Here is a 13,509-nt window from a genome sequence, read left to right on the forward strand (position 1 = left end):
AGCATTTATGCTTGAAACATGTACTAAAAATTGAAAATAAATATGTTTTAAATCTCGTTAAATTTAATTATCTCATTTTCAAATATTGGTACCTCGTTCCTTTAACCAAAGTGCTCTGGGCTGCCGGTCTATACTGTTTAAAGGCACTGATATGAACATGTTTGGTATTTACCCAGAATATATTTTAGTGTAAACTTACTTTGTACCAAGCCATGGAGGTATTAATGTCTATGGAGATAAAATGAAGATAAAATGTATAGTGTTAAAACATTGTGAGAAAAACTCCTTCTGAAGTAAAATAGTTTTTAAAAAAGAGTTAATTTTTCCATTAAAATATTTGAATCTGAGTAAGACTTCAGGCCTGAAGCCTTTTTTCAGGCATCTGAAAAGCACATAAATTTGTGCATCCAGGAACGCTTTTTTGACATAATTATTTTGCAACTTTGATGAAAAGCTGAGCCCAAAGTTTCACAGAATTGTTAGTTTATGTTGGGATACACCAATTGAGAATGATGGTCTTTGACAATTACCAAACATGTCTAGAGTCTTTAAGCAAATTACCATATATTTATGATTACTACATAACTCTGTGTGTATGATTTCAGTACAGTTTAAGAGCAACACAGACAGGTAACAATGATAACTTGCAAACTGAAAGTTGATATAAAGTTCAATAGTCACCATACAATACACCTACACAGACAGACACCAATGGTACATGGAGCTTCCTGTACACTTGCAGTACATACAGACAACAATAGTAGCTATACATATATTCAAGTTCACTATTCACTACTAGGGTCAGTGGTTTCTCTGTATGCTGTGCCCTGTGGTAGCTGCAAAGTCAGCTAACTTAAGGGTGTGTGACGTACATGTACATGAACCTGCTGCATGACTCTAGGAGGAAGTAAACGCTTCATTTCCAGCGCCATTTTGGGAGGGACAAGCTCTGGTGTTACATGCTGCTGCAAAAAATTGTTCAAAATTCAGCAAGAAAACTTGACTTCATTTTGTGTTTATTCAATTTGGACAGTACTTCAGACATATTTACTAAGGAGAGTTGAGGTGAGTACAGATTACAAATGAATAATTTTGTTCAAGTCTCTTAGCTTGAGATAGGCCTACACCTACATGTAATTTGTATTGTGCAGTATGTACACACTTCCATAAGTGTTTAACTTTGTAATAGAATATGATACATTGTTAGTCAAGACTTTGCAAGGGTTTTTTGTACACAATAACTCAATATCGGTTTTTTTCTATACAAGTCTCAACATTCATTTAAAGTTAATTTAAGAAAAAAGTATTGGGTATGTATGATGTGTGATCAGCATTTAATTAGGCATTAATTACAGGATTCTCATCACTCTGTGCTGGGATGCTCAGTGGGCTAGTAGTTTAGTTATCAGCTCTAGGATGCTGTGGGTCATGGGTTTGAATCCAACCTGAGTAGGTTGCTTGTAATTTGTTTCTGCATCACTCCGGGGAAAGCACTGAGTAAACACCAATTCAGGGGCGCACCGGGCGAGCAGTTGCCAAGGTGTACATGAGCCTAGTTTTGTGTACAAAGACAAGATGAAATCATGTTTCTTTTCACTCTTTATGGAAATTAAATGTTTTCCTCAACGACTATCACAATTTCCTTAACAGGACACCATGATATACCATTGTAGATCACTGACCACAAATATTTGCAACTAAATAGAAACCGAATCATCTTGAAAACGGTGCATGTCTTAGGTTATTTAAGGGGAAAAGACGCGGAAACTGTAAAAAAAAGTCACTAAAATGAGATTTGGTCAGAAGATCAGTATTTTCCTCTGTGCTTAATTTTAAACAAAAGTATCAAGAATGTAGAAATCGCAAATATTGTCGAAGAAGACATTAAATTTCCATATTAGAGAAAAGGGAAACGATTTTCTCGTGTCTTTGTGCACAAAATTAGGCACAAGTACACCAAAGCAGTGGCGCGCGCTGCCCAGCACTTGTGCGCCTTAATTGGTGTATACACTGCTTATCACAAATTGGTGAATGGTGAAGTACTTTTTTTTAGAAATTCAAACTGCTGAGTACAAGTGTGTTATTTGTTTTGATGCCGTTATCATCTATAAGTTTAAAGACGTGTACTGAAATGGTCTTGGTCAGCTGAATGCTTAATCTTATTTAAAAGTATTTTTTTGCTCCTTTCTACCTTTTTCAGATAAAATGGCTTCTTCAAACCCGCTAAAGGTTTCAGCTATTGAGAAAATTGTCCAGAATCATCTGGAGTGTGGTATTTGTTTTGATCCATACAAGGACCCTAAAATACTTGACTGTCTACACAGCTTCTGTAAAATCTGTTTGCAGAATTACCAGTCTACCAACTTCAAAGATGCTACGATGCTTATTTGTCCTCTGTGTCGAAAAAAGACACAACTTCATCAGAAAGATGTTCAAGCTCTCAAGACTAACTTCAACATAACTGGTCTTGCAGATCAACTGAAGCTGGTCAGCTTATCTGAAGACAACCAGTGGGTTTGTAAACTATGTAAGGACAAAAATGAGGCAACTCATTTCTGTTTTGACTGCCCGGCGATCTTTTGTGCAAACTGCTACAAAGTGCACCAGAAAAGCCACACAGTAATCACTTTGAAAGACATAAGTGATGGGAAGATTGCAAGCAAAGACAGAAAACCAAAACGCCGTCCAGAATGCCAAACTCATGAAGGTGAAGTGATGTGGTTCTACTGTTCAACATGTGATGTGATGATTTGCCAAGCTTGTACTGTCATAGATCACTGTAAACCACAACATGAGTATATTGACTGCAACCAAGCCTCATCCACATACAAACAGTCATTGGCTCAACTCTTTACTCCCCTTAAGGAAACCATGAAGAAGCTGGAACAATCTCAAGCAACTGCCTCAACGATGAAAGACAATCTAAACATTGCAGCTATGAGAACCATGGCAGACTTGAAAAACAGAGCTGATGAGATCAGGGCTGAGGTAACAGCTCAAGAGAGTCGCATCATGGATGAAATACAAACCACCCTTAAAGATCATAACCGGAAATTGGAGGAATTTGAGCAAGCAGTGAGTGTACACTTGCAGCAAATACAGCAATCATTGCAGATCGCCAAAGATGTTAGCAAGAGTTCATTAGCTCCTGACTTCCTTGCAGTCTATTCAACTATCAGTAAGGACTTGAAGGAACTTAGAGATAAAAATCAACCCAAGTTAGATCCGACCCTTTCCCATCTGAGATTCACTCCAGGGGTTTGTGACATCTCCCTGGGTAATCTGATTACAAAGGAGCCAAGGTGGGAGCTTTCTTTGAAGTATGATGAAGGAATCGGTTGGGCTAGGGATATTGACGCCGCTATTCCTGGGGATGAGGTGGCAGTGGCAGACTACGAGAATAGAGGAGTTGTAATCTACGACACTACGGGACACCAGAAGAAAACTATCGACCTACCACAAGGTAAGTCCTTTACAATTTAAGTCTTTAGTTAGAGGTGTATTAATGCTATAACTCTCAGTTCAAACAGTTTTAAAAACTGCAGTTGAGTAGTTGTCAGTCAAACAGTATTTCATGAAATTAAGTCATTACTCTTCCAAAACTGCAGTCAAATCTGAGAAAGTTTAATCAAACTTATCAACTCAGAGCAATCATTAAAAACTGCAGTGAGGGACCTGTTTGGTTGCAAGGCCCCTTTGGTTATTGTCATGCTGGCATTTGTCCCCCACATAGGTTTTAAATGTTTTTTTTTATATTTAGTATTCAAACAATTGTAATATCTCAGGAAATTTGTTCACTCCTCCAGGTGTTGCCTTGGTTAATTTATTTTATTTTAAGTCAGATCATAATTGAGATTGATAAAATGACCTTGCAGGCTCTAGTGCTGTTGTTATACAAACTTTCTACATGATCCCTAAATCCACTCTATCTACTGTCATTCTGAATATTTACATTCTTCTATTCAACACCATCAATAAAGAAGTTTCTATTTCTAAATGAATGAATAAATAACAACAATTAATGCAATTTTTAAGTAAAAACTGAAAATAAGAAAAAACTTCAAAACCAAAGTTCTCTTGATAGTAGTCACCTTGCTAGTATGAACAGATTACTGTTTATTGTCCTACTGTATTTCAAAGTTGCACGTAGGTGCTTTGTGAGTTATTAGCAAAGTAATACAGACTTTTCTAATATAGGACAAATTTTAATAAAGCAAACATATCTTTTGCATTTTTCACAATCATAAAATTAAACAGATTGAAAGTAATTTGCGAACTAATTATCATTGTATTGAGTCCTATCCATTTATTCATTTGTTTTTCAGGTCCATTGGCTGTTGCTGCATTCAAGAATCAGTTAGTGATTGTAGATGAGACCAACTCTGTCAAGATGTACAATAGGAAAGGCAACAAGATGTTTGAATTCCACACAGTGCCTCATAGTGAAGTGGGCAAGACATCAGTACACCTCCGCAGTGTAGCAATCTTAAAGGATACAATCATGGTCGGGGATGTGATGAGGTCAGTTATAACTAAACACAGATCCAGTGATGGTTCACTCATTGACACTGTTTCAGTTCAGACTGAACCTTACTACTTGGCCATTGACAGCAAGGACAGAATTTTAGTCAGTGGGGAGAGACAACAAGTAGACATTGTTGGACTTACTGGTACTACACTGTTCAGCATCAATCCCAATATCAATAGTCGACAAGTTACATACTGCAGAGGTGTATGCTGTGACAGCTCAACTATCTACATTGCAGTGGACAATGGGGATTACAACACTGGTCATATTCATCAGTATGACACTCGGGGTAGATTTCTCAGCTGTATTGTTCAGGGTCTGTACGACCCAGGTGGAATCTCATTGACATCAGATGGTCAGCAGCTTGCAGTGGCTGACTGGAAATCAGTGAAGATTTATAACAAGGTGTAATGTTATCCGATTATGATGATACTGGTAAGAAAAATAAATTCTACAAGTACAACATGTACATTGACATGTAATGACCACAGAGTGTCCATACAGCTAAATAAAAATCAATCAAGAATTCAAAAAGATGTGTGTTATTCATTCTTCAATCAAATAATAATCTTATCAGTTTAAATTGGAAACTCACAATTAGTTTAATTGATCAATAATATCAGTAAGACATCCACACAATTGTTTTATTTCAAATCATGAAGTGAACTCTTTATGTTTAATAAACTCTTCTTCAAACACTTACAAATATTTGGACATGTGAATGGACATGCAGGCTCTCACTGGAAATAATTTGATTTGGTCCATTTGATGTTGTTACGGTTTATTCTTTTCCTAAATCACTCTCAGATTCTTCCATGAGAAATGTTACCAGCCTTTGCCCTCCTGTTTTTTATGAAATTGGAGAGTAATTCAACTCTTTTCAGTATAAGCCTGCATGTCCAGTCCAACATTTATGGGTTGTTTGAGGTTCTGAAAAGATTTACAACTACTCTGAAAAAGTGTTAATGTAACGGTAGAAGAGTGGTCCCTTTATTGTTGTTCCTGTCTATTCACGATTGACCATGTATACTTTAATGACTTGTAATCAGAAAATAAAATCTCTGTTAGTTTAGAATTTGTTTTCATACTATCAACGTTGATTTGTAAAAGAACAACTGTTTTAGCTTGTTACCCTTTATCTTTCTGTATTGTACTGTTTAACCAATCTGAACTTCAGGATTTTATATGATTTCGTTTTTATGTTTTAAAAATGCCAACAAAATGTTCCACACAGGGATCATACAATTGTGACGGTAGACAAGTCTACTTCATTGATTTGTAATCAGAAATATAACATGCTGTGTTAGTTGAGCAGAATTTATTTTATAAACATCATGGGTGACTTGTAAAGGAACATTGGTTTACTTTGTTTATTGTTTATGTTCTTATGATGCTCTATGGCCTAAGTGTATTGTATTCTAATGTAATATGTATGTAGTATTAGTTGTTGAATATAGTAAGCAAACAAATTGCAGATCAGCCAAAAATAATGAGGAACATTGAAAGGTCAACTCTGATACCAATTTTGAAACAATTACCAAAAAGACTTTGCAACAGACATCAACTGAAAACACATATTACATTGTTTCTAACCTGTTGCTTGTCGGCTCTCGGCTAATTTATGACTGGACAGATATGTTTAGTTCATCAAACTTAACTTGATTGTAGCTCTGATATACAAAGTTTGAAATCCTACTTGTATGTAGTTGTTGACCAACTTACTGATACTACAATCTGAGAATGAGTAAATATGGAGTTCCCCCAACTTGCCTGGTAAGCTAGATGGCTTTATACTAAGCACTCTAAATACTCCTGGATGACCCTGAATGTGGGTCAGATTGATCCAAACATGGGTCAGGTCTAATTGGATCTAGAGTCAGGATGAGTAAATATAGAGTTCCTCCAACTTCCCTGGTAAGCTAGATGGCTTTATACTAAGCACTCTTAATACTCCTGGATGACCCTGAATGTGGGTCAGATTGATCCAAACATGGGTCAGGTCTAATTGGATCTAGAGTCAGGATGAGTAAATATAGAGTTCCTCTAACTTCCCTGGTAAGCTAGATGGCTTTATACTAAGCACTCTGAATACTCCTGGATGACCCTGAATGTGGGTCAGATTGATCCAAACATGGGTCAGGTCTAATTGGATCTAGAGTCAGGATGAGTAAATATAGAGTTCCTCCAACTTCCCTGGTAAGCTAGATGGCTTTATACTAAGCACTATAAATACTCCTGGATGACCCTGAATGTGGGTCAGATTGATCAAAGCATGGGTCATGTCTAATTGAATCTAAGTCGGGGTCATTTTTGAGTTTGGAGTTCTTAGAATACATGGCAACTGTGAAGTAGGTTTGCTCTTGTAGACACAATTAATAGTCTGATCATGATGTGGAAAAAGTAGATCTAGAAATATTTGAATCAACAAACACCATTGAGTTTCCGATGACATAACTTCTTAATGGTATATGTAGATTGTTGTATTCCTATTGTCAATTGAACTTGTTATTATAAATGGTTCTTTCAATTAATTGTTATTTGATGTTAAGAAACATGTGTACAATACGATCAAGTCATATAAATATAAACACTTGTTTGGTATTAACCACTGAAGGGAGTTAAGTATATTTTCTTTGTATACAATTTTTGGACTGATTTTTTTTAACTATCTGAATTTGGTTTGATGTTAAGGAACATGTGTAAAGTGATTTAAAGATAATTTTAACGTTTTGCTGCTTGACCTTTATTGGGAGTAAATTTTACTGGATAACCAAGATTGTTTAGTCAATGTTTCAAATTAAGTTTGATCTTTGTTTATATGTTTTTATGTACTGAACACTATTGGTAATTACTAAAAAGAATTGTTAGCATAAAAAACTCACTTGGTAATGAGCAATGGTGATCTGTTGATACTTCACAAAATTGTGAGAAACTGCACCCTCTGAAAGAAAATAGTTTTTTGAGAAAGAGGTAATTTCTCAATACAATAATAAAGTACTTAAGGTCTGAAGCCTTTTATTACCTATCTGGAAGTACACAAATTGGTGCAACAAGTGTTTTTTTCTTTCTTTTATCATTTTCTTGCAGTTTCGGTGACCAACCGAGCCCAAGTTTTGACATATTTTTTTAATGCATATGTTGGGATACACCAAGTGAGAATACTGGTCTTTGACATTTTACCAAATGTGTCCAGTGTCTTTAAGGAACAGGTGTACATTATAATCAAGTCATACATATGCAAACACTTTATATATCATTTATCGGAGTTTAGTATTACCTAGAATAGAGGAGCTAACTTTAGTTTCATTGTATAATCAAGATTGTTTTCTGTAGAAGTGTCTTGGCCAAGTGGTTAAGAGCAAATAATTAAAACTCTGGTGTTTCTGATCAGCAGAGTGTGGGTTCGAATCCCTCAGTCATGACACTTGTGTCCTTAAGCAAGACACTAAACCATTGCTTCATTCTTCGGATGGGACGTAAAGCCATTGATCCCATGTGCTGTGTTATGCATGTAAAAGAACCCAGTGCACTTCTGAAAACAAGAAGGGGTGGGCCCCGGTGTTCCTGGCTGTGGCTGCTTGTAAACCCTTATAAGGTGCTACATAATTTGGTCTCAGAATTCATGAATTTCAATATAGAAAAGTTTGAAGTTACCTCTAGTTTCATTGTATAATCAAGATTGTGTTATAAAGCTATTAGAAGTAGTTGTATTGCTGATACTTCCAATTATCTGGATTTGCTTTTATGTTAAGAGATAGGTATGTTTTATGATCAAAAATGATTTAAAGACTTACTGTATGAGTTTGCTTTTTGACCCATATTGGGAGTACATTTTACTTGATAATCAAGACTGGTTAAGGCTGTTGATAATGCATACAAAAAGTAGTTTAGTTTGACTTAGTTTGAGTAAGTTTGATCTGTATATTAAGAGGTTGCAGTGGATTATTGCTCGTGAAAAATTGCTTGGAATAATGCTACTCTAGCTCTAAAGCAAAGTTTATTCCCAACTTTTGACATTGTCAATAAATCTGGAGATGATTCTTACTCTATTATTATTTCTGTCTGATGAAGATTTATTCCATTTTCTTTCTCCCTCATACACTTTGATTGTCTTGTACAAACTGCTCTGAGCTTAGAGATATTTCCTTCATTTAAAAATGTTTAGGAATTATTGAAGTTAATTTATAGATCTTGAAGGAGCTCACATCTTTTCTGAAGTAAAACAAATCAAGTAATAAATTACAATGAGGAAGAGTGTGCCGTAGCTCATCCCTTCCTAGGGTTAGTGATGAGAAGTATCAATACAGCGCTGCCCATGATAGCCAGGCTGGGATAACGAATAATCTTATTTTAGTTTGACCCTCTCATTGATGTGTGATAAGCGCTGTATACTCACTGCTTTCAGAGTCCTGTGGAGAGTCAAATAAACCTCAGACAGAAGATGGTTCTCATGAATAAGATTCTGAACATGGTGTAAGGATCATCAATGGTTGGAATTCTACTGGATTTCACTTTCACATCATCTATCCTCTTTCTCATCTTTGTTCTTTACAGAAGGAGAACTCAAGTCTAGTTCAGTGTCTTGAGGATGAGGAGTGTGGGAGTCTAAAGCTGAAGCAGATGATGTCACTGCTGGAGCATGAACTAAACCAAAGTAATCAGGTATGAGATGAGAGGAACCATGTGGTGTGTCTTAGAGTCATAAATAGGAGTGCAGACAAATCCACTGTCAAATAACATTCTGCTGCTGAGAGTGTTGCTTACTAATATTCTTTAAGCATAGATCTTAACTGCTAGGCCAATCAGCTCACCCAGTGACAAGAAGCAAGTTTGAATCATATTGAAATACTGAAGCAGTTGAGATGGTAGTCCACCTTCCTCATTCTAGAGTAGATCTTAATTGCTAGGCCAATGAGCTCACCAGTGACATGGAGCAAGTTTGAATCATATTAAAGTAGTGAGGCAGTTGAGATGGTAGTCCACCTTCCTCATTCTAGAGTAGATCTTAATTGCTAGGCCAATGAGCTCGCCCAGTGACAAGAAGCAAGTTTGAATCGTATTGAAATACTGAAGCAGTTGAGATGGTAGTCCACCTTCCTCATTCTAGAGTAGATCTTAATTGCTAGGCCAATGAGCTCACCCAGTGACAAGAAGCAAGTTTGAATCATATTAAAATAGTGAGGCAGTTGAGATGGTAGTCCACCTTCCTCATTATAGAGTAGATCTTAACTGCTAGGCCAATGACCTCACCCAGTGACAAGGAGCAAGTTTGAATCGTATTGGTTAACTGTGGATAATGATTATTCTTTATATAACAAAAGGTGGCATTTGGTCTTATCGTTGTGGTACACACACTCATTGGATATCGCTTTGTTCTAAGTTCAGAAAAATCATATTCTTCAACATTGTAAAAATTACTGTGTTGACATTTGAAATCCTTGAAGCTTCGATGCTATACATTATGTGGACCTCTTTTGTTCCTCGCTGTTGAAGCTTGTATCACAAACTATCTCTGTCTTGGTTTTTATTCTTGTTGTCAAACATTATTGTACCAACTCATCATTAAAGTCTACTAGTCTAACCCCATTCCCAAACCTCTTGACCCCAACAGTTAATATCAATGCATCATACCATCACGAGAAGAAGGATGTGAACTACCAGACAGATGATGAAGTATGAGGAGACTGCATCACGAAATTGATGAGGTAAATATATCCACAATTAATGCTCATTTTGTGGAAAACAAAGTTCATTTCTGTAGAAAAGAATACACAATAACTATGGATTTATTGCATCAGTGAGACCCAGGGTGAATTTCACAAAGAGTTAAGAATAGTCTTATCTCGAGTTGGCACGATTTTCTCTTGCTTACTTATGACTGGCCTTAAGTGTTAAATATCTCCTAGGACATAGTCCTAAGTTAGGACTAGTCCTGACTCTTTGTGAGCTCGAGCCCAGGTCATATGATGAGGTATGAACTTGTGACAGTTGCAATGTCATACTTACATGTATAAAGTAAAGGTTTGCGGTAACACCATGTAATCTCTAAATGAGTTGGGATGGTTCTGAAAAGCTCCCATGGTTTTAACTCGACGATTCGATCAGTATGCTCATTTAGAGATTATCATTACATGGTGTTACTGCAAACCATTCACTATATTGTGTTTCCACTATGCAAAGTTTCAAATCCTACTTAATGTCATACTTGTTTTCTTATCACAACAAGAATGAATACACAAAACTTTTAAATTAAAACTAGAGTCTTTTCTATTAAGGTACAAAGTTGAATCTTTAGAATTTTAAAATGTTTAATTTTTGAGCTAGCTCTTAGTCCATGGAGGTGTCGTGGCCGAAGGGTTTAGAGCACCGAATTCAAAACTCTGTTGTTTCTGATCAACAGAGTGTGGGTTCGAGTCCCTGTCGTAACACTAGTGTCCTCAAGCAATTTATTAAACCATTGCTTCGTCCTTCAGATGGGACGTCATGCCATTGGTCAAGTGTGTTGTTTAACGTCACATAAAAGAACTCTGTGCACTTGTCAAAGAGAGACGGGGTTCACCCCGGTGTTCATGGCTGTGGCTGCTGTATGCCGTGTAGCACCTTGTAAACCCTTATAATGTGCTAAATAATTGGGTCTCAGAAATCATAACTTTAAAACCTATCTTTCTATTAAAATGTATATCACAGGCGCCTTGAATTCCTTGTTGGTAGATACGTGCGCTATATAAGACTTTAATATTAATATTAATATAAATGCTTCTCTTTTTTTCACAGGTTGACAGAGAAACTGATAGTATCAAGAATGAGATAAATCACCACACAAAGTATGGTCATCAGGGAACCAAGCAGGCTGTGGACTGTGGTGCCAGGGGTACTCATTGGTTGCAACTCTGGCCAGAAGTCCAACGAGATGACTGAGATTATTGCTGCAGTTTAAGTGAGAGGAAAGCACCAGGGCACGAGTCTCTGACTGGAATCTGGATGAAGCTGTTCATGAATTAACCAATAACTGAGTTTGTGCTGCTGGAATTGGATTTGAAATCTCAACAATCTCAACTGAGGTCAATGATGCAGACACCTCTGATATTACAGTAGCAGTGAAGGCGTACTATGGACACCAAAGTACTCCACAGCCATCGCTCAGAAAACTACTGTAGCTGAGAAGGCCACTGCAGTAACAGGATCATAACTATCTCAACCAAAGTTGATGATGCAGACACCTCTGATATTACAGTTGCAGTGAAGGCGTACCATGGACCCCCAAAGTACTCCACAGCCATTGCTCAGAAAACTACTGTAGCTGAGAAGGCCACTGCAGCAACCGGGTCCTAACTATCTCAACCAAAGTTAATGATGCAGACACCTCTGATATTACTGTAGCAGTGAAGCAGTGAGTATTTAACAATGAGTATTGAGTGTTGATCCCAGTTATACCACATGCAGCTACTGTCTGCAGCATTCACCCTAGCCCTATTTATAGGACTCTTCCTCTGTACACAGATACTGAGTCTTATTTTGGGGCGCAAAGCCTCATAACTCAAATCTTACCTGCATTAAGCCACTAGTTTTAACAGATTCACATTCCATGGCGGCATACATTTTTCTGTGTTGGGTTTTGGTCCTCATATATTTCTCACAAATCTGGCATTTTTGTGAAATAATGCAGCTCCCAACGCTAAAAAATTCCTGCTTGATCATACAGTGTTGTCTGCTGCCGTGTGTATACATTTGCCTGCAAGACGCAAGAACAGACGCATGAATTCTTGGTCATAGAATAGAGTAGAAAAAGTTCCATGGACGCAGTAAAAATTTCGCGTTCGAAAGGCCACGCACATAAAACGAACGCAGGAAATTGGTTGGACTCGCTAAATGTCGAGTGCTGACGGCAACAAGTCATGTTCTGCCGGCAACGCACATAAAATGAACACGATAGATGGGCCAATGGCGGTCCCATGCCAGAACCGGCGTATGTACGGCAGCTGATCTAGTTTTTTTAATTCTATATTTATGGTCATCGTTTCTTGACTGCACAGCGTTTGTACACTCAGTCTGCACGGCAGACTGAGTGTACAAACAAATATGGGAATTCCTTAACGTGGGGAGCTGCATTATTTCATGAAAATGACGGATTTGTAAAGAATATATTATGGCGATCAAAACCCACCGCAGAAAAATTTACGCTGCCATGGAATGTGAATCTGTTGAAATTAGTGGCTTCTTGCAGGTAAGATTTGAGTTATGAAGCTGTGAAAATTTTCCGCCCCAGAAATGTACCCTGAGAGAGTAAGTTTATTTACAAATATATGTAAATTTAAGACAGCTGATGATCAATAATGTTCGGCATTATTGCACAGTGCTTTAATGTTTGTTGATGTGCAGGGCATTGTGCACGCTTTGTGCCCATCTAAAATTTAACCTTAGTTTCGGTGTTAAAGGCAGTGGACACTATTGGTGAAAAATTATTAGCATAAAACCTTTCTTTGTGACGAGTAATGGGTAGAGGTTGATGATATAAAACATTGTGAGAAACGGCTCCCTCTGAAGTGCCATAGTTTTCTTCCACGAATTTGATTTCGAGACCTCAAGTTTAGAACTTGAGGTCTCAAAATCAACCATCTAAACGCACACAACTTCGTGTTGCAAGGGTTATTTTTCTTTCGTGATTATCTTGCAACTTCAATGGCCGATTGAGCTCAAACTTTCACAGGTTTGTTATTTCATTCAAATGCTGAGATACACCAACTGTAAAGGCTAGTCTTTGACAATTAACAATAGTGTCCATTGCCTTAAATAATAAAGGCCTATATTTCTTAACTTAAATGTTTCTTGAATACTAGAATATTAGAATGGATGTACTCTTCCAATAACCAATGATGTACCATCCCTTTATGATATGTTTCTTGAATACTAGAGGATTGGAATGTATGTATTCTTCAAATAACAAAATGTTTCATGAAATCTGGAAGATTTGACTACCCCCC

At 37.1% G+C, this 13,509-nt stretch overlaps 2 protein-coding genes and 1 long non-coding RNA gene across 3 annotated transcripts in view; all 3 read left to right on the forward strand.

Moving 5' to 3' along the window:
• LOC139936067 (exosome complex exonuclease RRP44-like) overlaps positions 1–13,509 on the forward strand; it is a 201,398-nt gene that overhangs the window by 36,166 nt on the left and 151,723 nt on the right. The gene's annotated exons all lie outside the window — the stretch shown is intronic.
• Positions 746–8,653, forward strand: LOC139936621 (E3 ubiquitin-protein ligase TRIM56-like). Its single transcript, XM_071931469.1, has 3 exons — positions 746–1,065; positions 2,201–3,463; positions 4,326–8,653. Exons 2-3 carry the CDS (start codon positions 2,206–2,208, stop codon positions 4,937–4,939), a joined length of 1,872 nt encoding a protein of 623 aa, XP_071787570.1. The 5' UTR covers positions 746–1,065; positions 2,201–2,205; the 3' UTR covers positions 4,940–8,653.
• Positions 9,082–11,666, forward strand: LOC139936078 (uncharacterized). The gene is made up of 3 exons (XR_011785892.1): positions 9,082–9,190; positions 10,140–10,233; positions 11,303–11,666. It is a non-coding gene; the product is annotated as an uncharacterized lncRNA (long non-coding RNA).

The sequence above is a fragment of the Asterias amurensis genome, chromosome 4, assembly GCF_032118995.1.
Source record: "Asterias amurensis chromosome 4, ASM3211899v1".
NCBI lineage: Eukaryota > Metazoa > Echinodermata > Asteroidea > Forcipulatida > Asteriidae > Asterias > Asterias amurensis.